The sequence below is a fragment of the Camelus dromedarius genome, chromosome 21 (assembly GCF_036321535.1).
Source record: "Camelus dromedarius isolate mCamDro1 chromosome 21, mCamDro1.pat, whole genome shotgun sequence".
Taxonomy (NCBI): Eukaryota; Metazoa; Chordata; class Mammalia; order Artiodactyla; family Camelidae; genus Camelus; species Camelus dromedarius.
Genome location: NC_087456.1, coordinates 36,848,380 through 36,876,146, shown reverse-complemented (window position 1 = coordinate 36,876,146; position 27,767 = coordinate 36,848,380). Strand labels below are relative to the sequence as shown.

The 27,767-nt window shown below is 63.8% G+C and overlaps 1 protein-coding gene across 9 annotated transcripts in view; it reads left to right on the top strand.

Annotated features, from left to right (window-relative positions):
* KIF21B (kinesin family member 21B) overlaps positions 1-27,530 on the top strand; it is a 42,380-nt gene extending 14,850 nt beyond the window's left edge. Inside the window, exons 4-36 of one of the 9 annotated variants that reach the window (XR_010377200.1) lie at positions 63-212; positions 292-426; positions 701-868; positions 1,146-1,261; positions 1,716-1,911; positions 2,937-3,126; positions 3,788-3,851; positions 3,924-4,124; positions 4,466-4,547; positions 4,858-4,957; positions 5,667-5,858; positions 7,531-7,730; positions 10,657-10,764; positions 11,258-11,326; positions 11,683-11,915; positions 12,044-12,215; positions 12,322-12,516; positions 12,606-12,707; positions 12,962-13,127; positions 13,309-13,360; positions 13,536-13,593; positions 14,198-14,403; positions 14,487-14,561; positions 16,071-16,181; positions 17,763-17,801; positions 19,387-19,523; positions 20,353-20,533; positions 20,753-20,917; positions 21,147-21,264; positions 22,087-22,257; positions 22,621-22,820; positions 23,853-24,023; positions 24,566-27,530. Coding sequence is in view for 8 of the 9 variants with exons in the window: in XM_064477306.1 (XP_064333376.1) it covers positions 63-212; positions 292-426; positions 701-868; positions 1,146-1,261; positions 1,716-1,911; positions 2,937-3,126; positions 3,788-3,851; positions 3,924-4,124; positions 4,466-4,547; positions 4,858-4,957; positions 5,667-5,858; positions 7,531-7,730; positions 10,657-10,764; positions 11,258-11,326; positions 11,683-11,915; positions 12,044-12,215; positions 12,322-12,516; positions 12,606-12,707; positions 12,962-13,127; positions 13,309-13,360; positions 13,536-13,593; positions 14,198-14,403; positions 14,487-14,561; positions 16,071-16,181; positions 17,763-17,801; positions 19,387-19,523; positions 20,353-20,533; positions 20,753-20,917; positions 21,147-21,264; positions 22,087-22,257; positions 22,621-22,820; positions 23,243-23,342 (4,452 nt within the window). In the remaining variant the exon portion in view is untranslated. Of the gene's footprint in view, positions 1-62; positions 213-291; positions 427-700; positions 869-1,145; positions 1,262-1,715; positions 1,912-2,936; positions 3,127-3,787; positions 3,852-3,923; positions 4,125-4,465; positions 4,548-4,857; positions 4,958-5,666; positions 5,859-7,530; positions 7,731-10,656; positions 10,765-11,257; positions 11,327-11,682; positions 11,916-12,043; positions 12,216-12,321; positions 12,517-12,605; positions 12,708-12,961; positions 13,128-13,308; positions 13,361-13,535; positions 13,594-14,197; positions 14,404-14,486; positions 14,562-16,070; positions 16,182-17,762; positions 17,802-19,386; positions 19,524-20,352; positions 20,534-20,752; positions 20,918-21,146; positions 21,265-22,086; positions 22,258-22,620; positions 22,821-23,242; positions 23,361-23,852 lie in introns of those variants that run through there. The other 8 variants (XM_031438873.2, XM_031438870.2, XM_064477307.1 and 5 more) reach the window with 8 other exon arrangements.
* The last annotated feature ends 237 nt before the right edge of the window (positions 27,531-27,767 follow it).

Here is a 27,767-nt window from a genome sequence, read left to right as displayed (position 1 = left end):
TGTGATACCAGAAAGCCCCGTGGGCCCCGTGCATGTGTCCAGCAGCCGTCTCCCTGCTGCAGCTCTACAACGAGGAGATCCTGGACCTCTTCGACAGCGCCCGCGACCCCGACGCCCGCCACCGCAGGTCCAACATCAAGATCCACGAGGACGCCACTGGCGGCATCTACACCACGGGCGTCACCTCCCGCCTCGTCAGCTCCCAGGAGGAGGTGGGCGCCCTGGGAGCCGCCCGGGGCGGGGGGCAGGGCTGCGCGGCCAGCCGGGTCCTCATGCCTGCCCCCTCCCCAGCTGATCCAGTGCCTGAAGCAGGGCGCCCTGTCGCGCACCACGGCCAGCACCCAGATGAATGTGCAGAGCTCCCGCTCCCACGCCATCTTCACCATCCACGTGTGCCAGATGCGTGTGTGTGCCCAGCCTGACCTGGTGAGGAGCCTGCGTGCATCTCCAGAGGCGGGGTGGGGACACAGCCCAGGCTCTGGGGCCAGCACACCCGGGTTCTCTTTTCTGAAGCCTCAGTTGCCTCATCTGTGCAATGGGGCAGCCATACCCCCATGATGGTGAAGACTGACCAAGAACCACGCGTGCACTCGCTGTCCATGCTCTGTGTGTGCGAGGCCTCCCCCCTCCCCCCGACGCTCTGCCGAATCCCCCAGCAGCACTGCCAGGGGCTGGGAGTCACCTGCTGGCTTCCCTTCAGGTGAACGAGGCCATGGCTGGGCTTCCTGAGGGCGCCGCTCCCACGAGTGAGTTTGAGACGCTCACTGCCAAGTTTCACTTTGTGGACCTGGCCGGCTCGGAGCGGCTAAAGCGGACGGGGGCCACCGGCGAGCGGGCCAAGGAGGGCATCTCCATCAACTGTGGCCTGGTAGGCACGCCTTGGCCAGCACAGCTCAGCCTCGGACCCTCCCCAGGCCCCACGGCCCACAGCTGTCCTGGCCTTCTTGGGGCACCATATGTCACCGCTGGGCCTTCACCCTCCCCCTGCCCCAGTGCCCGACTTCACCAACTATCACATCTGCCTCTAAACCCTTGGGGACTGGAGGGCTGCTGGGGTCAGCGAGGCAGGTGTGGACAGCTTGGGGATGGGGGGTCCCCACTCCTCTCCCCGAGTGCCTCTGGAGAGCCAAGTCTGTCTCCTGCAGCTGGCCTTGGGCAACGTGATCAGCGCCTTGGGGGACCAGAGCAAGAAAGTGGTGCACGTGCCCTACAGGGACTCCAAGCTCACCCGGCTCCTCCAGGACTCACTGGGCGGCAACAGGTACCCGACCGACATTGGGGCGAGGAGTGGGGTGAGGGCTGCTGGGGCACAGGGATGGGACACTGGGGCGTGAAGGCCCGCGGACAGGAGGCTCTCCCGCCCCTGAAGGCTTGCCGTGACCGTCGGTCAGTGTGGGGGGCTTCAGTTTCCCTGTCGGCACACCAGGGAGGGACGGTCCTGAAGGAAGTGCTGGAGCCCAGGAGAGGCAGGGCCATGGTTCTGGCCATGGCACAGCACGGCCTCCCCGCCTCACTAGCCGCCCTCGCCGCGGTTACTACGGTTGGAGTGGACACCGAGGCCGGGTGGTCCTGATCCCCACCTCCCGGGTTCTGCCCTGGGGCCTGCCCAGGTCCCTGGGGCCTCCGGGCACTGAGGAGCAGAAGTCTGCTCTGAGGTGATGCTTCTGGGGCTGCCCTCGCTCCATCTGTCACCCCCCCCCCCCCGCACCGTCCAGCCAGACCATCATGATCGCCTGCGTGAGCCCCTCGGACCGTGACTTCATGGAGACGCTGAACACACTCAAGTACGCCAACCGGGCTCGTAACATCAAGAACAAGGTGGTGGTGAACCAGGACAAGACCAGCCAGCAGATCAGCGCGCTGCGGGCTGAGATCGCGCGCCTGCAGATGGAGCTGATGGAGTACAAGGCGGTGAGCAGGCCCATCCCCTCCCCGCCTGGCCGCACCGCTCGGGGGCATCACTGTGCGCCAGCCCCGGCGTGGAGTGTGGGGCTCACCTGCTGACTCGCACACAGATCTCACGCACAGGGCAGGCACTCTGTGCGGGGGTCTCCCGTCTGCTGAATCTGCCGTGTTGGGCCAGATGAGACCCCTAGGCTGCAGCACAGAGTGAGGACAGCTGATGGATCACGCGAGGGGCCCAGGGTGCAGGGGGGCTGCTGCAGGGGAGAGGGCTGGCCCTAGTTGCTCAGGGAGGGCCTCTCGGAGGAAGGGGCCTTCTGTGTGGATTTTGAGGAACAAATGAGGAACCAGCAGAAGGAAGTGGGACAGGCATCCTCGGATGCCGACAAGCCCCGTGCAAAGGAACAGAGGTGGGAAAGCCGAGGGCCTCTAGGGAGGTGTCCTGTTCCGTATGACTAAGGCAGAAGTCACCAGCCAGGGCCCCCGGCCCAAACCTGGCATGCAAGTTGGTTTTGGTTTGACTTGCCGTTTGTTTTGAAAGTATGCAACGTAGTTGTCAACCTTTCTGAAAGTTAGGGAGTTTCAGATTTTCTTTAGAAACTTGAAGTTCTAACAACGTATGCTACCAAGTTGGCTGGAGTGGCCCAGTGCTGCCCCTTTCAGACTGAGTGTGACTTTGTTTGCTGCAGTCCCTACCACCCCCTGTCGCTTACACCTCAACCTACTCATTTATGCCAGCTGCCTGGGCCCTTCGGGTTTTGACCCTTGGGTTAGTGTTTTTGGAGGCAGGAAAGTGATCATTAGAAAAGGAGGTTGAGTGAGGCAGTGGTGGCCTGGAGGGGCTGGTCACATAATTTGGACTTTTTGATGTCATGCGGGCCGGGGTAAGGGTTCTGAGCATCTGGAGACGGGAAACCAGGGCAGGAGAGCCTGGCAGGGATGTTATGGCAAGGGAGAGGCCTGGGCAGTAGCTGGGGCAGAGCATCGTCACCGCTCTCCACTCTTGACCGCTCTCCGCCCGCCCCTCCTCCCAGGGCAAGAGGGTGATGGGGGAGGACGGCACCGAGGGCTACAGTGACCTGTTCCGGGAGAACGCCATGCTGCAGAAGGAGAATGCGGCGCTGCGCCTGCGAGTGAAGGCCATGCAGGAGGCCATCGACGCCATCAACAACCGCGTCACACACCTCATGAGCCAGGAGGCCAACCTGCTTCTGGCCAAGGCCGGTGAGTGGGCTGCACCGCGCCTGCCCGGAGCACCGGTGGGCTGGGCCCTCTCCCGCCAGTCAGCTCCCAGGGTATGCTGTGACCACAGCCTCCACGAACAGGCACTAGGCCAGTGGAAGGTGACAGTCCTCGCTCGCTAAGCCCCCGTCCCTCATCCCCTCTATCCTCAGGAGCCTCGGTGGGCAGCGTGTGGCACACCTCCTTGCTCAGGACGCTCGCTCCGAGTCTGAATATCTGTGCGTGCATGTGTGCTCTTGTGCATGCGTGTGCACACACACTTCTTTTTCTCTGTAAATGCGACCATATGTGTTGTCCTAGGACCTCCTCTTCACTCGGCACTATGCTTCAGGAATCCTTCCGTGTTAAAACACATAAACCTACTTAATTCTCTTAAGCCACGCAGTGCTCCACATGTGATGGTGGTGAATGATTTATGTAACAGCCACTCCTGACGGGCACTTGCTTGCTTCTAACCCCGCTGTTCCCAGCAGCGCTTGTGCATATCCACGTGCAGACGCGGCCCTGTTTGGCAGAGGTCCCTTCCTGGAGAGGACCCGGTGTGCTGCCCTGTTGGAGGCACAGGCACCAGGCAGCAGCCTGCAGCTGAAGGGCGCCACTGCGCTCGCGTTCTGACCGCCCCTCCTCCCCACCCTTCCTTCAGGAGACGGCAACGAGGCCATCGGTGCTCTGATCCAAAACTACATCCGGGAGATTGAGGAGCTGCGGTGAGTGAGCCCCAGCGCGGGACCCGTGGGGGCCGAGGCAGTGCCGCTCACCTGACACCACACCCCCTGCAGGACCAAGCTCCTGGAGAGCGAGGCCATGAATGAGTCCCTGCGTCGCAGCCTCTCCAGGGCCTCGGCCAGGGGCCCCTACTCCCTGGGTGCATCCCCGGTCGCCCCAGCCAGCTCCATGGAGGATGCCTCTGAGGTCATCCGCAGGGCCAAGCAGGACCTGGAGCGGCTCAAGAAGAAGGAGGTCAGGCAGCGGAGAAAGAGGTGAGGGGAGGCTCCCCAGGGCAGGCCCCCAGACCCTGCCACCTGTGCACAGCACTCACCTGGGGTGCCCTGGGGACTCACTGAGCGGGCCTACCTTTTGGACAGAAGCCTCCCACCTCTCTCTGATGCAGTGCTCTCCTCCAAGGGGAGGGAGGGTGGAGTCCCCCAGCGTTAATTCTGGGCTGGGGGCTAGGGAAGAGCGGTAGGTCTCTGCAGAGCAGGGACGAGACACTGCTGTCCCCCACCCCCCTCCTGTTCCCTCTCCTGTCCCCCCCACCGCCCTGCCCACACATTTAAGGCATGGGAGTCCCCTAACTTGCCCACCCTTCACTCCTGGGCAGCCCAGAGAAGGAGGCCTTCAAAAAGAGGGCGAAAATCCAACAGGAAAACAGCGAGGAGACCGATGAGAATGAGGCTGAGGAGGTGAGGGACCTCCACCCCCTCATGCTACCCCCGTTCCTGCTGCGGTGGGGGTCCCCACTGACATCCTTGTACAGGGAGGGGAAGGGGCTGGGCCAGCCTCCAGGTGATCTTTGAGTCTCCTGGCATCTCTGGTCTCCACGGTGATGTCCATCCCGTAGCCCCTCACCCCGAATGGTGATGTGGGTGGGAGGCTCCCCCAGAGGGGCTCTGGCTAGGCTGCTGGAGAGTGGGGGGCTCTCCCAGGAGGGAGGGTGAGCGGAGGGCCCCCACCATGCCTCACCCCCGACGCCCTGATGGTGCCTGTACCCAGGAGGACGAGGAGCAAGAGGAGAGCGGCTGTGAGGACGAGGACGAGGACTCAGGCAGCGAGGAGAGCCTGGTGGACTCGGACTCGGACCCCGAGGAGAAGGGTGTGTGCTCCTGGGCGGGGTACGTGGGGCTGCTGCTGTCCACGCCCAGAGACACTGCTCGGGGCAGTGGATGTCTGGGGCCCGGAACTCAGGTGGGAAACCAGGGACAGTAGGAACAACAGGGATGCAAACCCTCACTGGTGCCTGGTGTGCCTGGCCCTGAGCTAGCTCAGCCTGCACGTGCCCCACCCTCCCCATCCTCACGGCCATCCTGGGCAGAGGTGTTAGGATCCCTCCCTTTGTCACCATTGAAGAGGCTGGTGACCTCCCCCAGCGTGGCAGATGCAGAGCTCAGCCTTGGACCTAGGTCCGGCTGGCCCGAAGCCCACTCCTCTAATCAGGACACGTGCACCTCAGCTCGGCCCTGCCTCCACTTTGGCCCCAGAGTCCTGCAGCTGCTCTGGGTCCTCTCCCTCCTTCACCTGCGCTGGCTCCCAGGCTGTGCACAGTGGGTGGGCATCGGGCTCTGGCACAGCAGGGGGGGTGAGACGCCTGATCCTCACCCACCTCCTGGGCCCGGCTCTGCACGTCCAAGGCTGCTCTTTAAAGGTGCCACCCCCACCCCCTGCAGCACCTGCCCACCGTGGGCCGTGTCATTTCCTCTCGCCGCTGGTCACTGGCTGGTGGCAGCTGGCCAGGGGAAGTCCCGGCCCCCTCCACCTGGCCCCTGGCCCCGAGGGCCGGGTCCAGCCTGTCTCTGCTCCTGCAGAAGTGAACTACCAGGCGGACCTGGCCGACCTGACCTGCGAGATCGAAATCAAGCAGAAGCTGATTGACGAGCTGGAGAACAGCCAGCGGCGGCTGCAGACGCTCAAGCACCAGTACGAGGAGAAGCTGATCCTGCTGCAGAACAAGATCCGGGACACGCAACTGGAGCGCGACCGCGTGCTGCAGAACCTCAGTGAGGCCCCGCCCACCCAGCCACCCGAGGCCCCGCCCACCCGAGGCCCCGCCCCGCTCCATGAGGCCCCTCCTCCCGGGTCCCGTCCCCTTTCCCGAGGCCCCGCTCCATCCAAAGCCCTGCTGTGGGCAAGGCCTTCTGACCTTGGACTGTGCTCTTCCTCCCACAGTCAGAAAGTTCTTGTGTCCAACCCTAGTCCCTGTGCTGAACTCTCAGTTTATTGTTACTATTTTTACCAGAACCTTAATTATTAGAATCCTTTCTGTCCCCAGGCTCACGAACGCAACCCTCCTCAGCTCCTTCCCCTGAATTGGCCCTGGGGTATTTCCTTTGAGCCCGTTCACAAACCCGCTTCTCCCAGACTGTCATCCTACACGGCTCTCAGCCCACTCGTTCATTCCTGCCTTCCCTCATTCATTCACGGACTCAACAACCTTTGTTGAATGCATCTTATAGAGCGGACGCTGATCTGGATGCTAGAGATACTGGGGTTTGTGTTCTGCTGAGGACAGACAGACATAAATAGGAGAAACAGCAGATTCTATAGTATGTCTGCTGGGATAGGCATTACGAAAAAATGCAGCCGGGAAGAGGGACAGGGCATGTGGGGGAGGGGGTAGGAGCGTTAAAGAGGATGGTCATGGGAGAGTTCGCTGAGAAGCTGACATCAGAGCTAGAGCTCAGAGGAGGTAAGATAGTGCTGGAGCCAAACGAGTGTGGGGAAGAGCATTGCAGGAAGAGGGAACAGAAGATGCCAAGGCCCCGAGGCAGGCATGTGCCTGGCAGGTTGGCAGAATGATGAGGGGGCAGATGGCTGGAGCACACTGAGGGGACAGAAGCAGCAGAGGAGATCAGAGGAGTGTGGGACCAGGAGTGTCAGCCATTTGAAGGACATTTGTCTTATTCTCCATGGGAGACGGAAGAGTGGAGTTTTGAGGGACAGGATGTAAGCTTTAAAAGCATTTTGACAAGATCGCTCTGGCTGCTGTGTGGGGAACGAGAGTGGAAGTTGAGCGCAGTTAGGAAACTGCTGTAAAGGTCCTGGTGGGAGAGGGTTTGGCCTGGAGGTGGTGAGAGGTGGATACATTGTGAGGGTGGAGACAAGGCTTTGTTGGTTGATTGGTGGGGAATTCAGAGAGGGCAGCCAAGGGTATCTCCAGGGACGAGCTTCAGGAAGGACGTGATGGTGGACACTGAGATGGTGAAGGCATGGGCACTGGGAGGTGGGTCAGCCCCTGTTTGCCACTTCAGTTGGACGTGCATGTGGAGATGCAGTTCAGGTAGGAAAGGCCAAGTGTGGAGAACCAGTTTGCTCCTTCTGCCCGAGCTCACGTCACTCTGGCTTCTCCTGCCCACTCTTCCCCTTCCCCCTGCCCCAGCCCTTTCCTCCAGTCACGGATCAGAACTGAGCCAGTGGGAAGTCCCCGGGACCCTCACCAGGGGCTCAGAGCTCTCAAGATGAAAACACCCCATCACGGTCCCTCAGAGTATCGCAGTGGGAAAGGCCTTGGTCCCTTCTAGTCTGAGCACCGCCCCCTCCCGGGTTCACATGGAGGGACAGGCAGTGGAGGGTTCGAGCCTGGAGCCCGGGCCACCTGCGGCATCTGAGCCCACAGCGGCCCAGTCGCCAGACACAGGCCGTGGTGCCGACTGCTGCCCCCACCGCGCACAGGTACCATGGAGTGCTACACGGAGGAGAAGGCCAACAAGATCAAGGCCGACTACGAGAAGAGGCTGCGGGAGATGAACCGCGACCTGCAGAAGCTGCAGGCCGCACAGAAGGAGCACGCGCGGCTGCTCAAGAACCAGTCTCGCTACGAGAGGGAGCTGAAGAAGCTGCAGGCCGAGGTGGCCGAGATGAAGAAGGCCAAGGTGGGTGCCGGGGCTCGGCCGGGGTGACGCCCAGGTCGGGGCTGGGGGCAGGGGCGGGTGACATCAAGGTGGTGGCTGGGGGCGGGGCCACGATGAAGGAGGCCAAGGTAGGGGAGATGGGCTGGGGGACAATGTAGTCTCAGAACCCACTTTCTTGTTAAAAATAATCATCACTGTCAGTGAGGATTGTAATCTTGACACACGGTGTTGCCTGGTTCAGCCCTGTCCCGGCCCCGGACACTGTCTTAGCCAGGGTGTCGTCAGGGTGAAACCACTGTCAGGGCCCAACTCTTCACTGCTCCTGGGTCTATGCCGCCGTTGCTAATGATAACAACAACAACAACAACAACAACAACACCTGTGACCATTGTGGGGATGCTTGCTGTGGCTTTAGGCCAGTTGCCCAGCACCATGACCACATCCAGTCCCCAGGAGAAGCTCGGGAAGGAAACTCTGGTGTGGTCCCCACGTTGCATGTGGGAAGCTGGGGCTCAGAGCGGGTCCAGCCCCTTAGAGCAGCGCTGGGACTCACTCTGTTCGCTGCCTCGCTTTTCTACTTGCCGGGGCTCCGGGCACTCGAGTCTGGCTCCTGGGTCTCCCGCCTCCGTGTCAGGCAGGCTCTCATTCTCACCCAGGCCCTCGGGTTCATTCTCCCTTTGTGTCCTCCACCCCCCTGGGTTCCTGCCCAGGCCCTGCCCACCCCCATGTACCCCGCCCTCCACAGCCCTGGGCTAGGCCCTGCGGCAGGACCCCAGAGAGCTGTGGAGGGCTGGCCTTGGGAACGGCCCCCGCAGAGGGGATCACCCGGTGCTCTTGGGGCTGATGGGCTTGAGTCATCGCTGACTGGGCTGGTGTTGACCAGTGTGCAGAGGAGAGAGGCTACAGAGTGATGTAGACTCTGAGTGGTGGACCCTCAGCCATCTGGCGCAGCCACCTATCCTGGGCAGACTCTGTCCCCAACCAGCCTGGGCCACATGTCCAGGGCCCCATCAGCCTGGCCAGGTGGAGAAGGGCCCGTCCTGCTGTGCCCAGGCTAGCCGTTCTGCGCTGGCCGCTAGGGGGCCTTTTGCCAGTGGACCACATCTGTAGGTGCTGCGACAGGGCTGCAGGACAACACGGGGTGGTGGTGGGGGCTTGGGTCAGCGGGCGCCCTCTGGCGGCAGGAGGGAGGGACGGGGCCTTGGTCGTCCCCACTTGGGGTCTATGTGCCCTGCAGATCCTGGAGCAGTTCTGGGGGGTCTGCCAGCATCACAGTCTGTCTCCCTGGAGACTCCCTGGCTAATGCCTCTCACGGTGGCCCCGGCAGTGCTGGCCATCTGCTATCTCAGTAGGAGGTGACCCTACGGTACAGCCTTATGAGGGAGGACCATCTCTGAAGCCTGGAAAAATAATGTAATAATGCTCAGGATGTGTGTGAAGAACAGAGGGTCCCTATGTGTTCCTGGGTTTCAGTGTCAGCCTGCTTGGCCCTTCAGCCGGGGACCGGCTTTGCCCAGCTCACTGCGCTTTTGTGAGCCTGGGAAAGAGGCTGAAAAGAATATACTTGGGCCGTCCCAGGATCTCTGTCGGATGGACAGAAGCCAAGCTGGATGCCCTGAGAGCCAGTGCCCGAGACCCTGCTGCCACAGTTCAGGGCCAGGCCCTGCAGTTACACAGGTGTCCTAGGGAGAGGGGGCACGTCTTCTGCACACCTCAGGACAGCGCCGGCCTCAGGCACTGTGCCGCCACGTGCCCGGAATGTATCTACCCGTCCTGAGACCACCACCCCTGTGATGACCTTGGCAGGGCTCAGCCACCCATGCAGAGCTGGGCAGACAGATGGGCCTTTGTCCAGAAAGATGCATCCCTCCCTGGGAGGCCCCCAGCCCATACCCCGGAAGAGGGCCGCCGTCTGGATGTGCACGCAGCTCTCAGTGTGTGGATTCAGGTCCAGTCCTAGCTGACACCTCACTTGCTCTCATCGTCCCCAGCCCTTTGGGGGAACATTCAGCCTGGACCCCAGAGGCCAGCAGCAGGGAGCCCTCCTCCTCTCTGCAGATCCCCCCAACAGAGCATGCCTCCTGGGGGAGGAGCCAACGCACTCACCAGGCCCCCCCCAGGTCTTTTCTCCTCCCTACTGACCTGGGGCAGCCTGCTGACATTCCCGGGGTGTCTGAGGCCTCAGTGGCAGAGGAGGGACCACCTGCACCTGATTCTCATGCCACTGTCATGTGAGAGGAGTCTGACCCCTGTGCACTGTGCACTCTGTGCCCTGGGTACTGGGACGTGAGGGTCAGGGGGGCGGCTCCCCATAAGGCCAGGTCACCTCTGGCCACACCACACTGGTGGTGCTCTCTGTGCCTCTGGCCAGGCCTCTGAGAACTTGGCTCCAGGCCCTGTGCTCGGTGGCCAGCTCTGCTCTGACCTGCAGTGATGCCGTCCCTGTGGCCGTGCTAGGAACTGAGGCAAAATGACCTGGGCTAGAAGTCTGGCCACTTGTTACTTTAAGTCACTTTGTCTCACTGAAGCTCATTCCTCATTTATAAAGCGGGAGCGATCACGCCTCTCTTGTATGATTATCATGAGAACGGGGCCTGGCGTGGACCGTGGTCTCAATAAACGATGCTGGTTTTTATTGTCGTCACCGTGAGCCTGGCCTGGGCATGTGCAGGTCAGCAGCTCAGCTGTGGGTGGGAGAGAGGTCAGGTTCCATCTGGGTGGGCCTCCAGCCCCTCAGGCCAGTCCTAGGATGGCTGGACTAGGCAGTGGCTTTGGGTGAGGGCCACCAGGAGCTGCGACATTCAGAGCAGTGGAGGCCGTGGTGGCACAGCCGGGCTGGCAGTGGGGCCGCTCCTGGCGGTCAGTTGTCCAGGCTTGGGGGCAGCTCCAGCCCCCACTGATGAGGCTGTGGGCACCCACCACTCCTGCCACCCCTCTGCCGTCCCAGGTGGCCCTGATGAAGCAGATGCGGGAGGAGCAGCAGCGGCGGCGGCTTGTAGAGACCAAGAGGAACCGGGAGATCGCTCAGCTCAAGAAGGAGCAGCGGCGACAGGAGGTGAGGGGTGGCCTTGAGGACCCCCGGGTCCCCAGGGTCTCTGTGCCCCAGGCCTCAGCTCCTGCCGCCCCGAGCGGTGACAGGCGATGGTCCGATGCCGAAGGGCAGGACCCCTGCAGGCCCTGGTGCAGCCCCCTGTGGTTCAGAGCAGGGCCTGGAGCCCAGCTCAGGGCAGGGAGCTGCCAGGTCCCCAGCAGGCCCATGCAAGGGTGTACAGCTTCCAGCCCTGCAGAGAGGCCCCCGCCCTCTGGTCCAGGGCTCCCCGCCCAAAGTGGGGAGAAGAGGCCGGGAGACTAGTTCTTGTGCAGAAAGGGGCCCACATGGTGGCCTCGGGGAAAGGCCATTATGCCCTTTTCCAACGAGTTTTGGCTGCACGCGGGTTGCCCCGAAAGCCACACCCTCACATGCAGAGCCGGCCAGGCCTTCCCAGCCCAGCCCGTGCAGACCCGGCTCAGGGCCCGAGTGTGGACCCCACCTCTTCTCCCACCCACAGTTTCAGATCCGGGCTCTGGAGTCCCAGAAGCGGCAGCAGGAAATAGTCCTGAGGAGGAAAACCCAGGAGGTGAGCTCGGCCCCTCCCCTGCGGCCCCGCCATGTCCCCTCTCCTGGGGGCGCCCCGTGGCCCTGGCTCCCCCCTCACTTCGTGCTCTGACTCTGGGTGGCCTGTCTCGTCAGGAGAGCTTAGGCCCCAGGGGCAGGCTGCTGGCGCTGGTCCAAATGCCTGAGACGTTCGTTTTAAAAGAGGGAAGTCTCCTTTGTGTTCATTTCCCATCCAAGACCCCTTGGCCCTTTCTCAGTCCCAAACCCAAGCCAGGACGGAGCAGCCCCCATCTCCTGCCTGCCAGGCACCCTCAAGCTGGGCCTTTCTGTGGGATCCGGGGCACCCTGCTCACCAGGCCCCCTCCTCTGGGCCCCCAGGTTTCTGCACTGAGGCGCCTGACCAAGCCCATGTCTGAGCGGGTGGCGGGGCGAGTGGGCCTGAAGCCGCCTATGCTGGACTCCGGGGCTGAGGTGTCGGCCAGCACCACCTCGTCCGAGGCCGAGTCGGGGGCCCGCTCCGTCTCCAGCATCGTGCGTCAGTGGGACCGCAAAATGGGCCACTTCTTGGGGAACCACCCCACGCCTGCTGTGCCTGGCACCCGCCCTCCCAGGTGAGGCAGTGGGGGCACCTGGCCCATGGGGGCAGGCCCAGGGAGAGGCAAGCTCCAGGGTCCCCTCGGCCGTCAGCTCTGGGTCAGGGGCTCCACGCAGTTGCCGAGACTGAGGATGGTCCTGCCAGGACCCCTTGGCCTTGGTCCCTCAGAAAGAAGTTCCAGAAGAAGGGGGCCAGCCAGAGCTTCAGCAAGGCTGCCAGGCTGAAGTGGCAGTCCCTGGAGCGGAGGATCATCGACATCGTCATGCAGAGGATGACCATCGTCAACCTGGAGGCCGACATGGAGCGGCTCATCAAGGTGGGCTGCCTCCCCCTTCCCGTCTCCTCCCTCCGCCTGGAGCCCCTCTGGGAGCTGCGCGCAGGGGCGGGGCCGGCGGCACCCTGAGGCCTCCTCCCTCCCCCAGAAAAGGGAGGAGCTGTTCCTCCTGCAGGAGGCGCTGCGGAGGAAGCGGGAAAGGCTGCAGGCCGAGAGCCCGGAGGAGGAGAAGGGGCTGCAGGAGCTGGCGGAGGAGATCGAGGTGCTGGCCGCCAACATCGACTACATCAATGACAGCATTGGTGACTGCCAGGCCACCATCGTGCAGCTGGAGGAGACCAAGGTGCCCGTGGGCCGGCCGGGCGGGGGCGGCGGGCGCCTGGGCAGGTGGGGCCGTCCTGGTGACACAGGCCCTCTGCCTCCCGGTCCCAGGAGGAGCTGGACTCCACAGACACGTCGGTGGTCATCAGCTCCTGCTCGCTGGCTGAAGCCCGTCTCCTGCTGGACAACTTCCTGAAGGCGTCCATCGACAAGGTGGGCTGGCATCAACGTGTGCATTTTGGGGAGAGGATTCAGCCCGTTTGGGGAGTGTGTCCCGCAGCGTGAGTGTGGGGAAGGTGAAGGGGGCTGGGGTGCCTCTCCAGTCTGTGGCAGGCACAGGTGAGGTCTGGGGACTAGTGGGGGGCCCCCCAAGTGTCTTGGGAGCAGATCTGGGGAGGGCAGTGATGGGGTCCCCACAGCCCCAAGCTGAGCTAAGGTAACCCCAGAGCTTGCCCCCCCCACCACAGGGGCTGCAGGTGGCTCAGAAGGAGGCCCAGATCCGGCTGCTGGAGGGCCGGCTGAGGCAGACAGACATAGCGGGTTCCTCCCAGAACCACCAGCTGCTGGACGCCCTGCGGGAGAAGGCGGAGGCCCACCCCGAGCTGCAGGCCCTCATCTACAATGTGCAGCAGGGTACGGGGCGGGGCGGCGCTCGGGGCGTGGGCCCCCAGGGCTCCCTGCCTCCGGCCCTGCAGACCCTTTCCTCCCCAGGCTCCCCAGAGCCCCTGTCTGATCCCAGAGGGTGAGGGGGGAAGGGAGGCCGTCCCCTCCCGCTCGCACGCCGTGGGGCCTCACCCCTCCACTCCCTCCGCAGAGAACGGCTACGCCAGCACAGATGAGGAGGTGTCCGAGTTCTCGGAGGGGAGGTGAGTTTCCAGGGCGGGAGTGAGTGGTGGGCTCGCAGCTGTGCGGGGGTCTGGGGCGAGGGGATGCTGTAGGGTCCCGGGGCTGGGGGCTCTCTGGGACTCACAAGTCCAAGTCCCAGGGAGCCAGGACGCTTGCTGCCAGCATCCTGACCCCCCAACCCTGTTTCCTCCTTAGCTTCTCCCAGTCGTTCACTATGAAAGGCTCTACCAGCCATGACGATTTCAAGTTCAAGGTGAGCCCCACAGAAGGTGGGCAGGGGCCCCCCGCAGCCTGGTCTCTGCCTTCCTGTGGCTCTGCTCTCACCCCCAGCCCCAACCCAGCGTTGCCTCCAGCTGGGACGCAGGTGCAAGAAGGGTCTAACCTGGAGCTGTGATGCTGCCCAGATGTGTGACCTGTGACAGCCCAGTCACTGTGAAGAGGGTGGAGTGATGTCACCTTAGCCAGAGGCCCCACTTTCAGAAACCTCCCTCTTCCCCACCCTAGACTCTGCCTCCCGCTGAGTCAGAGGCTGACCCTAGATGTCTGGTATCCTGCGTGCAGATAACTGATTCAACAGTGAGGGGGTCTGCCTGACGTGGAGGGAGGGGTTACAAGGCTAGACTGAACCAAGAAATGGTTTACTAAAGGGAGAAGGGGGAAGCCTGTGGACTGGGAACAGTGAATTGTGCACAGCTTCTGGGTAAACTGATCAGCTGGTGAAGCAGAGGTCAGCCAGGTCATACTGTTCACAACGTGCAGATCAGGGCGGAGACCTTCCTGTTGGTTTGGACACAGCAGGGGCCTGGAGAGACAGTCTGGGGGTGTCTGCCTGGCCCACTCAGCCCTTCCTACCCCAGGGGGAGCCCACGCTGTCTGCCCAGATGAAGGCCGTGTCGGCCGAGTGCCTGGGCCCCCCGCTGGATGCCTCCACCAAGAACATCACCAAGTCCCTGGCCTCCCTGGTGGAGATCAAAGAGGACGGAGTGGGCTTCTCCGTCCGAGACCCCTACTACCGGGACAAGGTCTCGCGGACCATCAGCCTGCCCACCAGAGGGAGCACTTTGTAAGGAGGGGGCCAAGCTGGGGGTGGGGCCTGCGGGGGGAGCCAGGAGGTGGGCCTGGGCCTTACTGGACCCTCCGTTCCAGCCCCCGGCAGTCTCGAGGCGCCGAGACGTCCCCGCTGACCCGGAGGAAGTCTTACGACCGAGGGCAGCCCATCAGGTGAGGGCGAGCTCCAGACCCTGTGGCAGGGTCGCTGCCCACCCAGTCCCAGGTGCGGGATGCCTGCTGTAGACCGCCGTGGACACTTTCATCTGGGCCCGCTCAGCTCCCTCACTGGCCCCTTCCCCACTTTGTCAGCCACAGCTCAGGTCCCCCCTGAGCTGGGGACCAAGCCCGCTGCTGAAACCTGCTGACTGCTGGGAGCTCAGTGTGGGCAGCTTTGCAGTGGCCTGGACTGGCCATTGGACCGATGTGCTTCTGCCCCAGTCATGGCCACCGGTCCTTTCAGGGACTTGTCACGTGGGCAGAGTTAGAAGGGAAGGACAGCCAGGAGGTGACACAGAGCCATGGCAGGTCCCCAGCCAGCCAGCCTCTCAGGGCCCCATGGGCTTCTGCAGGTCTCCAGATGCCTCTCCAGCTCATCTAGACCTTCAGAGCTGTTTGGTGTCCTCCCCGGGTCCCACAGAGAAGCAGGAGAAGGACAGGGCTCAGGTGCCCCCTTGCGCGTTCTGTAGCGGCGGAGGGCTTGCCCCCATCCCTCTCTCCTGTCGCGGAGCCCGGGCTCATGGCTTGCAAACAGGCCTCCGGTGGGAGGAGCCGAATGACCTCTGTGCACCTGGGGCCCCTCAGGCCGTCCCGTCACCCTGGAGCACGCTGAATTTGTGGTTGGGGGCGATGTAGGCTGAACTCACGATGACTGTCCAGGGGAGGGAGGATTCGGCTGAACCTGAGGACAGCTGTGCCAGGAGAGGGGCCGCGGTAACGGACGGGGCAGGGCCGTGAGGTCTGGGACTCCCCCCGCCCCCACCGTCGGGTCCCGCTCTTGGCAGCACTGCGGTTCCTGAGTCACTGAGCACTGACTTAGTGGTCCTGAGCCACTAAGGCGGGACAGGGCTGGGCCTCGGGGCCGCAGCGTTCTCGTCAGCCCATCACGGGGGTTTCTGTTTACGGACACCTTGTCTAAAAGGTGTCGTTACTCCATTCACACTGGCCTCACAGCCAACAGCGCGAGGACTCACGCCTGAACAAAGCTCCTCTCACATGCACTTTCTCCAAAAATCACTCCCGGCTTCCCGGAGCTCAGGAAACCACAGCCCTGCAGCACCATTTCAGCCTGACATCACCAACAAAGGGCACAGAAGTACACCCAGCGCGGCGCTAAGCAGACTGTGGGAAGGCCGCGTGTGTGCAGCGGGCGGCGGGCGGCGCCCCTCTGGGCCTCCGCCGGAGCGCGTGCACTTGGGGACTCAAGTTTTCGCTGCTGTCCTCATGTCTGCAAACAACCAGGAAAGCCCTTGGCGCTGTTTTGGGGTGACTAGTAGGCTGTAGTGAGCAGGTGAATTCCCAGACCCACGGAGAAGGAGGACTGGCTGTGAAAAGCAGCCCCCAGGGGCTGGGCGGCAGCCGGGCTGAGGGAGAACCTGCCCCGCGCGCCAGACGGCGACACAGACGGCCGCGCTGAGGTGCGGGTGCTAACAGATGCTGCCCTGTGTCCCGCCCGCCTGCCAGGTCCACAGATGGGTTCACACCCCCCTCATCCCCTCCTACTCGGCCCCGCAACGACCGAAACGTCTTCTCTCGTCTCACCAGTAATCAGAGCCAAGGATCAGCACTGGACAAGTAAGAGTCAGGGGCCAGGGATGGGGCGGGGGCGCTGAGGGGACAGGGAGCCTGCGGGCTGGTCCTTGCCGCAGGCAGGTGGGGCGGCGGGCAGACCCTGGCCTCGCTGTTCTGGACCCTCTCGCGGCACCTGTGCCCTTTCTGTGCTGAGCGAGGACCCTGCCATGCCCCGGGCGTGCCGGGACTGCAGGAGAGGCAGGAGGGGAGCCCCGGGACTGGGGCCGGGCAGCTGGGGCAGGGGAGGCCATGCACGTTGGGCACCTCGGGGGCCTCCCAAAACTGCCCCTGAATCCTCCTGTGGACTCTAATTCCTCTCCGAAGCCCCTTCAGCTTCAACTTGCCTTCTCCTCACTAACGCTGCAACCAGGCCCCAGTGCCCTCGTGAACCGTCCCTGCAGGAGACCCTGTCCCCTCCACATGGTGGGGCCAGCCCACCCCTCCTGACCCTCCCACTGGGCACTCACCCGCACACTGATGCTCATCGCCCCCGCACTGCTCTGGGCTAGCACACGTGATTTCACGTGAACTGCAAACCAGCCTCGAGGGTCGGGTTCCGTGTTTTGCAGAGGAGCTGAGGCCCAGAGAGGCCCCAGGGTCCACCCAGAGGAGGCCCACCTGGGCCCAGACCAGAGCTCTGACTCGCGCCAGCTCCGGTCCTGACGGCGGGGCTCTGCCTGTGGGGAGCCTGGCCCGCCGTGTGTTCCTTCCTGTGCTCCCCACACTGCTGGGGCCCCTGCCCCTCCAGCTCTCTGCAGCCCCAGAGGGCTCCCCTCAGCTCTAACGGCTTCTCAGTCCTTTTAGATGGGGGATGGTGCTGTCTTTTGGGGGAGCCCAGGCTGCAAAGTGCTGGTCCTTGGGCCTGGCGCCTGACGTCAGCCCCTCCCCTTGCTGAGTCAAAACGTTGCTCCTTCCACGAACCTGCCTTGAAGGAGGAGAGCACCAGGCCCCCCCACACCAGCCAGGCCCCCCATACCAGCCAGGGCCCCCCACACCAGCCAGCCCCCCCACACCAGCCAGGCTGTCCCCCTGCCACCCAGGCCCTCCCACACCAGCCAGGGCTCCCCCAACCCCTTGACAATTGTCAGGTCCCTCTCAGCAGCACTGGGTAGGACTTTAGCATCCCAGCCCTGGGATGTCCAGACCTCCGCCCTGTCCAGGGGCCAGGTGTCAGGAACCATGTGTGGGCAGAGCCAGCTCCTGGGCACAGTCCCAGCAGCTCCCAGGGACAGTGGGCTTGGTGACCAGCAAGTCCTTGAGGAACAGCTGGGAGAGACTAGCGCCCTAGGAGGGTGGGAGCAGGCACAGTGTTGCTCGGAGGGGGCAGGGTGCCCCCCAGCTTGTGCGGTGAGGCAGCCAGAGCCTGGGACCGGCGAGGCTCCGCCCCAGCCCCCTGTTAGCCAAGGGGCGCCCCCAGCTCCCAGGCCAGTCCCCTCCTCTCCCACTGTCCCTCCGGCCTCCCCGTCTCCTCTCTCCGCTCCCCTTGCAGAGATAACCGCCCTCTGACCTCCCCGCACTGCTGCCGCCTCTGCTCCCTCGTGTGTGTTCCCCTCCCCCCTAATCCAGCTAATTTTCTGCCCCCAGGTCTGATGACAGCGACTCCTCTTTGTCGGAGGTCCTGAGGTACACACAGAATGGCTCATCCTCTGTCTCCCCCCGCCCCCTGCACCCTGTCCTCAGCATGCGGCCCCCTCCTCTCGTGGCCCCACCTCGTCCCTGGTTCCTCCCTCTTGGGGGTTGCTGCGTGGCCTCTGACTGCACCAGGCTGGAGCTGGGGGTTTGGGGGGAGGCATGGCTGTGGGTCGTTTGCTGGGGGCTCTGGGGGGTGCTCCGGAGCCTGGAGGCCGGGCCGGGCTGAGCTCTGCCGAGGGGGGATCCACCAGTCCGCTGTGCTCGGCATCCTTGCTTTTACTCAGTTGTGTCCGTGGGCACCTCCCAACCTGGGCTCTGAGTGAGGAGTGCCCCTGCCCACTTGTCCTGGCCTGTGGCCCTCTCCCCGCAGCCCACTCCACACAGCCCCCCAACTCGAGGAGTACGTCCCAGCACCTAGGGGGCCTGAGCCCCTACTGGGAGAGGGCCACCCTCCACTGAGGGCTCCCAGCGCTGCTCACCGTTCCCTGGCCTGGGGTGGCGCTTCTGTGACCCTCCCACCGCAGCAAGCCTGCCACCCTCCTCCCCGGCCTTTCCATCAGAGGAGGGTTTTCCTGTTAACATGCCATCTTCCCACAGCTGTCCTAGGTGCCTTCCCAGCCACATAGCTGGGCCCAAACCAGCATCGGAACTGGGGGGCTGGGGTGGGGCGGCATGGGGGGCCGTCCGTGTGTGTGCGACGCTGGGGGGCAGCTGGACCTCTCTGACCGCTGACCTCGGGGTGGGCCAGCTGAGTCTGGACGCAGGAGCTCTGGGAAGCCACTGGCGGGACATCGGTCATTTCAGATGCTCTCGGCCACGGTGTCACTGTCAGGGTCAGCCCTCTCTTTGGAAAGAGCTAGGAAAGTAGGACATACTTTCAGGCCTGGACTTGCCCAGCCAGGGCCTTGTTCCCAAAGGCCTCCCTGAGAAACAGAGCCTCATCCTCAGGCCCTCCCGCTCAGGGGAAGCCTGCTTGCCACCCTGAGTGTTCGTGGGGAGGGGGGCCGCTCTGGGTCCTGTAGTCTCGTTTCTCAGAGGGGCCCAGATGTCTTCCCCAGAGCCGAGGAGGGGTCCCTGGGAGGACTTAGCCCTTTGTAACGGCAGTCACAGGCCTGACCGTGCTGGTCCCAAAAGGCCGTGGGGTGGGGTGCATGCCTGCGTGTGCGGCTCTCTGCGTGGGCGTGGCAGCCTGAGCGCCCTCTTTCTGCATCCCGCGCCTCCCCCTGGGGCAGCCGAGGCAGCAGAGGCGCCCCTTCCAGCTCGCGTCTCTGCCTGCTCTGCCGGGCCCTGGAAGCACGTGTGTCTCAGGTCTAGGTCAGGCCAGCATCGGAGGGGACCTCCCTGAGGGTGGGGTCCACATGCTCTGATTCTTCCGGTGGTGCCTGGGGGGCTTGCTCCCAGAAGTGCTCAGCATGGCGCCAGGAAGGCTGCTGGACCACAGGCCCCTGCCCGCGCAGCCCTCAGGCCTTGGGGGCTGTGGCTGGGGTGCCCGGAGCCTCCTGCACCTGCCCTATGCCCCTCTGCCTGGCCATAGTCCCCGGGCTGACAGGCGCCTCTCTCCCTCTCTCCCGGGAAGGGGCACCATCATCCCTGTGGGAGGAGCCAAGGGCGCGCGGACGGCCCCGCTGCAGTGTGTCTCCATGGCCGAGGGCCACACCAAGCCCATCCTCTGCCTGGACGCCACGGACGAGCTGCTCTTCACAGGGTCCAAAGGTGGGTGGAGCCCAGACCTGCCAGGTAGGGTCAGGGCCTCCCCCTTCCCTCCTGGTCCCTTCACCAGAGTGGGCTGCCCAGGAGATGCGAACACAGCTACCCGGCTGGAGTGTGGGGGGTCGGCTGGCTCACTGCCTGCCAGGGCTCAGGGATCCCCTCCACGGGTACCCTCAGAGCTGGCCGTAGGGGTTCCGTCCAGCTCCTCCTTTCAGACCTGCCTCGGACACTCCAGGGAGCTTGTCAGGTGCCGCCCCCTGTCTGCTCATCTTGGCCCTGAGCACCAGGCCCCCAGCCCCCCCATGCCCCCCAGCACTGATGGCCACGCAGCACAAGTCTACAAAGCTACCATTCCTTAGTCACAACAACGAAGTCAGAGAACATCACCAGCAGACGCAGCAGCTGGGTGGTAGACACGCTGGCAGAGAAACGGGAAATGCTATCTACACCTGCGTGGCGGGAGGGAGACAGCTGTCAGTCTAGGTCAGATTGGTCGATTCCAAGCTTTCCCCCTAAAGTTTGCTTACCACCGTTCATTAACTTGGTCAGCTGTTAGCAGGTAGGGATTCTGCCCCGGCCCCGCCCCTCGGCCGTGCCCACAGAACTCTGGCGTTTTGAGGCGCTTGCCTAAGAAACCTAGTCTGAAGTCCTGCGTCTCTGTGCACACACACTGCGCCACGGGAGCAGGCACAAGCATGTTTCTCTCCCCCAGACCTGGAGCCCCTTCCTCTGGGCATCCCTGGACCACCTCTCACAGCCTTGGTGGCCCCAGTGGGTGGAGGGACAGGCATTCCCGGCCCCCTGAGGTGACAGGACACTGGCCGTCTTACAGACCGCAGCTGTAAGGTGTGGAACTTGGTCACGGGGCAGGAGATCGTTGCTCTGAAGGGCCACCCCAACAACGTGGTCTCCATCAAGTACTGCAGCCACTCTGGGCTCGTGTTCTCTGTGTCCACCTCCTACATCAAGGTGTGGGACATCCGGGACTCGGCCAAGTGCATCCGGACCCTCACGTAAGTTCCCCGGCCTGGCTTGCAGCGGCGGGCTGAGCGGAGCTTGCCCCCTGGTCCCACCCTCATGGGACCAGGAACCTGCAGGCGCAGCGTGGCTCCTGTCCATCTGTTGGGGAAGGCTTCTTGGCAGAAGCGGGCCATCAGTTCTGTGTGGCTTTGCCAGGTGTCCTGGCCTCTGCTGACGCCTTGACCTCTGACCCTGCGTCTCCCTCGCGGCAGGTCCTCAGGCCAGGTGGTCTCAGGCGATGCCTGTGCCGCGGCGTCCACCCGCAGCATCACCAGCGCCCAGGGGGAGCACCAGGTCAACCAGATCGCCCTCAGCCCCTCGGGCACCATGCTGTATGCCGCCTCGGGAAACGCCGTCCGCATCTGGGAGCTCAGCAGGTCAGGGAGGGGCCAGGGGAGGGACACAGGACTGGGGGGGGGGTGCCCCAGGGCTGGCAGGACCCAGGCTGCTCCGCCGAGCCCCCAGGATACAGGCGGCTGGTGTCTGGGTCTCCGTCCTGCTCCAAGGGGGATGGACCCTGGCTGGGTATTCACGCCACGTCAGACCCCCCCAGCCCCGCTCTGGGGTCCCCCGATCCACCTCCCCGCTTGGACCTCCCTGCCACAGATTCCAGCCCATCGGCAAGCTGACTGGCCACATTGGCCCTGTGATGTGCCTGACGGTCACCCAGACCGCCAGCCAGCACGACCTGGTAGTGACCGGCTCCAAGGACCACTATGTTAAGGTACCGAGAAGACCTTGACCTCAAGGCCCGGCAGGGCTGGGGGTCCATTCTCACAGTTCTCGCTCTCTCCCCACCTCATCCTTCCCCCTCCGTTGCCTTGGGAGCAGTCGTGACAAATAATGAGACTTCTAGGAATTTATGCTAAAAAGTTACTCCCAAGGAGCAGGAAGGTGTGCGCTGAAAGCCGAGATTTCAGCGGTGTTTTGTAAATGGTGGAAAGGGGAACGAACCCAAACGTCTAAGGCCAGAGTAACAGTCGAGTAAATGAGGGAAAACCCACAGAACGGGTTGCAGTGCGACTCACTGCGTGGCAGACGTCACAAAACCCACAGGGCACAGGCAGCCCGGATCCTCTTTCTTCCTGATCGTGTTGTTAGAAACGCGCGTTCAGGGTCAGAAGCTGGGAAGGAGCAGATGAAAAAGGAAAGAGAGGATGGTGGGATTACGATGAATGCTTTTGTTTAAAGTACAGGCAGTGTCATATTTATTTATTGTAAAATTTTCTGTTCTGTGTGTTTTAGTGGAAGGACTGGGGATTGAAGCCAGGACCGCGTGCCTGCTAAGCGCGCGCTCCACCACCAAGCTCTCCCCTCCCCTATAAAGTAAAAAAATTCGGCAGGAGGCTCTTACTCCAAGCCCTCCCTTGTCCACCGCAGCCCTGTGTTGCCTGCGGGTCTCCCCTGTGCTAACCTCAGTCAGTCTCCCCGCCTCCCCAGGTAGCCCCCTCCCTCCACCTGGTGTGCGGCCCTGGGGACTGGCCACGCGCAGGTGGGCGGCCTGGCGGCCCCTCCCCGGACTCCTCCTCCCGCCCTCCCTCCGCAGATGTTCGAGCTGGGCGAGTGCGTGTCAGGCACCGTGGGCCCCACGCACAACTTTGAGCCCCCGCACTACGACGGCATCGAGTGTCTGGCCATCCAGGGGGACGTCCTGTTCAGCGGCTCCCGAGACAACGGCATCAAGAAGTGGGACCTGGAACAGCAGGAGCTCGTGCAGGTGTGGGGGGTGGGGGGCAGGGGGAGGCGGCCCTCAGGCAGGGCCTGGGACCCTGCGTCCTGGGCCAGAGCCCCCCAAGCCGGTCTGTTCTGCACCCTCTTTCCCTCTGGGTTCACCCCACTGGCCGGCAGGCTCTCCTGACTCCACCTTCACACAGCGGCTCTCGGGAAGGGTCTGACTGTGGAGCCCAGCTGACCCCGAGGAGGGCCGAAGGCTTCTCCGCAGGTGCAGGGTCTCAGGTCCGAGCCTGGGAGAGGGGTGCAAGGACCCGTCTCTGGGCCCTGTGGCCCCTGTGCAGCTCAGTGCGGCCTGCCTGCCGGGGGCTCCCCCACTCCCCGCCCTCACGGCTGGCTCCCCCCACAGCAAATCCCCACCGCTCACAAGGACTGGGTGTGCGCCCTGGCCTTCGTCCCGGGACGCCCCATGCTGCTGAGCGCCTGCCGTGCAGGCGTCATCAAGGTGTGGAACGTGGACAACTTCACACCCATCGGCGAGATCAAGGGCCACGACAGCCCCATCAACGCCATCTGCACCAACGCCCGGCACGTCTTTACCGCCTCCAGGTGGGTGCTGGGTGGGCACAGGGCTCTGCTCTGGTGCCCCCACCCCCCCAGCCCGGGCAGGGCCCCCCAGGCCCAGGCGACGGAGCCCACCCCTCCCCAGGCGCCCCCGGCCTGCGCGCCAGCCTTCCCGGAGCGCCCACCGGGCATGGGGGCAGGGGCGGTGCTGGGCCCCAGGCCGGGACTGACCCCCCCACCCCCCGCCCCATCTCACCCAGCAGTCCTGACCCCTGACCAGGAGTCTCAGACCGCAGAGCAGTCCTGCCACTCCAGGCCCCCTGCCTCCAGCCCCAGCTCTGGGCCCGTACACGGGCGCCCAGGCCCTCTGTCCCTTGGGCAGCTGCTCAGGGGGTCTTTTCTTTTTCCTTCTTGTCCCCACTGTGTCCCTTCTCTCCGCCCCCTCCCTCCGCCTCTCTCCCCCACAGTGACTGCCGGGTAAAGCTGTGGAATTACGTCCCTGGACTCACCCCCTGCCTTCCTCGCCGAGTCCTGGCCATAAAGGGCCGAGCCACCACCATGCCCTGACCTCCCCCTCCTCCCCCCAACGTCCGCCCCCCTCCTCTTTCAGCCTCCCCCTCTCCTTTCCCCTCTTTCTCCGCTTCGATCTGAGCTGCTTCTTCACGGTACGAGATTGTTTTACTCCCCCTCCCTTCTTTCCCTCCACATCCTGCCTGCTCCCCCCGCCCCCCAGAGGTTGCCCTGCCTGGCCCTCTTCCTTCTGAGCATGAATGGGGGACAGACCCCCCAGGAGAGGGGTGCCCGGGGCAGAGGGCAGAGGGGCAGCATTCAGGCCTGGACAGGACAAAACAAAGTAGCAACAACAGAGAAAACCCGCGATGAGAATCCTACTGGGGCCTGGATGACAGGCCTGCCCACTGCCCGGCACCCCTCCACCCTGCAGCCACCCCGGCCCTGAGCATCGCTTGCCCCAGCCCAGCGCTGCCTGGCGAGTGGGATACCCAGGCCCTCCTTCACTGGTGGGCAGCCAGCCGGGCCCACTTCAGGAGCTGACCAGTCCTTTCTTGCTCACCCCAGTGACCTGACGGTGAAGTTCTGGACTGCCCGGCGCTTACCCAGCGGCACCCGCTAGGAGTGAGGTCAGAGGGCCGCCCGACCCTCCACCCAGCAGCCTGGACAGCGCGGAGAGGAAGCTGGGGCCAGAGGCCCCTCTGCTGCTCCCCGGCCTCTCCCCAGCCTCCTCACAGGGTACTGTCCACCCCCTCCTTGGGGACAGGGAGGTCGGGAGGAAATTAAGCTGTGAAGCCAAAGGGCGTTTCCCGTCGTCTCTCTCCCCTCCACCCCTGGCCTCGGTTTTCTCTTGCTGAGCTGGCCATGCCCTTCTTCCAGCCTTTGGCCCAGGGCAGGGCCTGTAGGGGAGGTGAGGCAGCCCCCCCACCGTGTTCCTCAGACGTGCAGGCCTCCCCTGCCTCCCCTGGTCCAGCCACTGCACCTGCCTCTGAGCCCAAAAAGATAGCCCTCAGGTAACCGTGGAAACCAGGTGTCGGCAGCTGGGCGTGCAGCTGGCCTTCAGCCCCTCGGCCACCGGTAGCCACTCCCCGAGGACCCCAGTGCTCCCCTGGGCCCCTTTCTGATGGGACCACAGTGGAGCTGCTGTAGCGCCTCCTTTGGGGAGATGAGCAGGATTCTTCAGTGGTTTAACTTATTTATTTTCACTTTTGCTGTTGCCTCCTGGAAACTGACTTGAAGTTTCTTCCCACATCTTCTTTCCCTCCACTCTTGGGGGCCAGGAGTCCCAAAGGGGGTCCTACTCCCGCCCTCCAGGGCTGCCCCTCCATTTGCTCTGCTCTGCAGCCCGGGCCTGCCCCCCTCCTTGCCCTGGAGACCACTCGAGTGCCCCGACTCTGGCCGCCTGCTGCGTCAGTGCCTTCCTCCGTTGGGGCTGGCACCCTTCCTGGGCAGCCTTACACCAGCCATGCCCGCAGCGCCACATGTGTCTTCTCACCACGGGGTCTCCTGCCCACGGCCCCCGCATCCCAGAGCCGGGGCCCCACTGCCAGAGCCCTGCGTGGGCCACGTAGGAAGCAGCTCAGAGGCCCGTCCACCATGACGTGGCTTGGATGGTGCACCCGGCCCCGCCCCACCCCAGCCCCCTGCATCTCACCCCAACCAGGCAGAGCCCCTAGCTTCTTTCTCTGGTTTCTCCGGAGATGCGTTTTCAAGCCTTGACCGGCACAGGGAATGGGGCTCTCCCTTTAGGAGATCAGCGGAGGGAGGGACTTCACTGAGTTTCTTTGGGACTGTGGACTCCCAGCTCCAGAGACTTTGTTAAGTCCGCCTTCCAGCGGCAGGCGGGGCCCGGGAGGGAGCACGCTGTGCCTGCCCCTCCCCCGCCCTGACCTGTCCGCCTGCTTTTCCGATGGTTAACTGGTCTTGTGCTTCCCGGCCTTTCTGGGCGCCGGGAGCCACGGCTCTGTTTAGAGGACACGGTGACCTGGGTCTTCCGGAGGTGGCCCTGGGCTCTGCCCTCGGTGCCCCTCCCTCCGCGGCAGGGCACTGAGCCTGCCCTGCGGGGCCCCAGCGCGTGGGCACCTGGCACACAGGGCAGAGGGAGGAACACGGCCTGTCCCCCTGCCCAGAGCTGCCCCTCAGGCTAAGAAAGTCGTCCTGCTGTGAGGGGCCCCTGCTTGATGTGGGGGTGAAGTCTGAGCGAGCCGTTGTGCTGCAGGAATGTGCCTGGAGCTTGGGACAGTCTGTTTTTGGGACTGGAGGCCCCTCCTACTCGGCCATCCTGGGGGTGCCAGGAGCTCCCTCCGCCGCTCAGAAAATAGTGTGAGCCTCCCTCACCCCTCTCCCTCTCCGCTCCCGTGGGAAGCTTCAATCTTGCAACCTGGAAAGAATTGTCTGCATGACTGTTTACAAACTGTAGAAACACAAAAGACTGGCTGCCCAGCCTGGGGCGACCGGATCGGCTGGACCGTAGCTGCAGGGTCTGTGCAGCCCGAGAGGTGCCCGGCATCCTTGCCCGCTGCCTGCTGTTTCTGCTGGGCCAGCTACCTCATGGTGGGGCCAGCTCTGCTGTCCAGGAGAAGCACTGACTCTGAACTTGAAGTCTTGGGAGCCACCCCAGCTGTGCTCCAGAGCGCTGAGGTCTGCCTGCTCCCTCAGGGACGTTGGGGATCGTGGTTGGGGGCAGGCCCCCGGCACCCCTCACTGCACAAGCACCCTAATGTCAGAAGCACAAAATGGTGGTGATTTGAGCACAATGCAGGGCTGGCGGCAGGCAACCTGGACAAACCAGCCCAGGAGGCCCCCCCCAAGACAGGCTCTGTCCTACGTAGACTGAGGGTGCCCACGCCAGGCCGCCCTGCTCAGACGGGGCTTGGCCCGAGGCCTGTCCTCCCCGAAGGCTGGCCCTGCAGGCAGGCTGCGCAGGAGGGCAGGGGGCCCAGGAGTGCTGCCCTCTTACCCCCGCAGGCCCAGGTCTCTACCTGAGCCCAGGCGCATCCCAGCCCCGGGAGCCTAGCGAGCCTGCACCCACATCCCGGCTCCCGGGTTGAGCCCCGTGCAAGCGCTGAGGTGTCCTCCGTCCCCACTGCCTGCGGCCTCTCGGCACGGCCCTGTGCCAACCTCTGTCCTCAGTGTTAACCAGGTCAGTGTTTTCGTCCCTTTTGGGGCCTGACCCCTCGAAGGCAGCACTTGGAGTTGACCCGGGAGCGTGCCGAGGAAGGAGAGAGGTGGAGAGGCAGAGGCCAGCACACCCGCACCTTGGAGGTGGTCAGAGTGCCAATTCTCCCTCGGGAGGGGACAGCTGTGGATCTGGGAGGGGCTCCCTGCCCACCCACCGTGGCTGCAGTGTAGCCTAGGAAATCTTGCGCCCTCGGTTGTCCAGTCCCGCTGCAGTTTAAAGCACAAACCACCGTAGGGAAGACTGTCCCCGGGACCTTCTCACACCGCCCAGTTCGGTGGAGTTGCAGATTCCTGCCCTCTCCCGTGGCAAGGCCCGTGTTCCCCGGGTGCCCGAAGCAGTCTGGGCTGGATGCGGGCTCACCCCTGGTCGTCCCGCCACGGCCTGTGCCCGGTGTGCTCACCGGCTTGCTGTGGGCAGGGCCTGCCTGCAAGAACCCTGAGCTCCTTTCTGCCGAGCGGCTGAAACCCAGTGTCTGCCTCTTTGCCACCCAGCCAGGAAACTGCATGCTGCTCCCAGCTTGGCGAGGCCTCCTGCTCTGGGCTCAGGAGCTAGGGCATGGCCAGTGCCCCCCTACGGCCCTCCTGGGCCTGGCCCTCCTCTCCTGGCTCCCAGACCCTTCCCTGCCCTCTGATGTGCAAGGATAGAGTTACAGGGGAAGTTCTGTTTTCCCTAAGGCATCTTTGTGCTGTTCCCCCACTTCAGCGCTCAGATGAGCTCCCAGCTCCCCCACACACCCCAGTCCAGCCCTTTGAACTGCTGTCCCGAGGGCCTTGCAGGGGACAGGGCTCTTGTTTGAAGAGCCACGGGTCAGAGAGGAACCCTGACGGGAAGCCCTGCCCTGCCCACCAGCTCTCTTCTAGCTGTCTCCTGCCCAGGCGCAGGCTTCGTCTGGCTCACGCCCCTCCTCCGGGTGGGTCGCACAGGTGTGCAGATATTTTGTACCTCCGCCGATGATTGTACATAGTGTAGGAAAGTTATTTAAGCCTCATGCTGTACATTTCTGTTCCCAGACCGGATGTGTGTGTTCTGAGAAACTGTCATAAATAAAACATGAGTGACCGCTGTCTGTGGTGTGACTCTGAGACCTTGGGCTGGTGGCCCTTCCCCGGGCGGGGGCCAGTGGCGGGCGGGGCAGGCTCGGAGCGCCCTCACTGAGGAAGTGTGTCGAGGGAGCTGCGATCCCTCTGGCCTCGTGGTGTCACCTCCCGGGACAGGTGTGGAGCTGGAGGCATGGCACCAGTGTTTCCTGGTCACCTGCTCCATCCCAGACATGGTTCCAGGCATCGCTCTTTGGGTTTTCA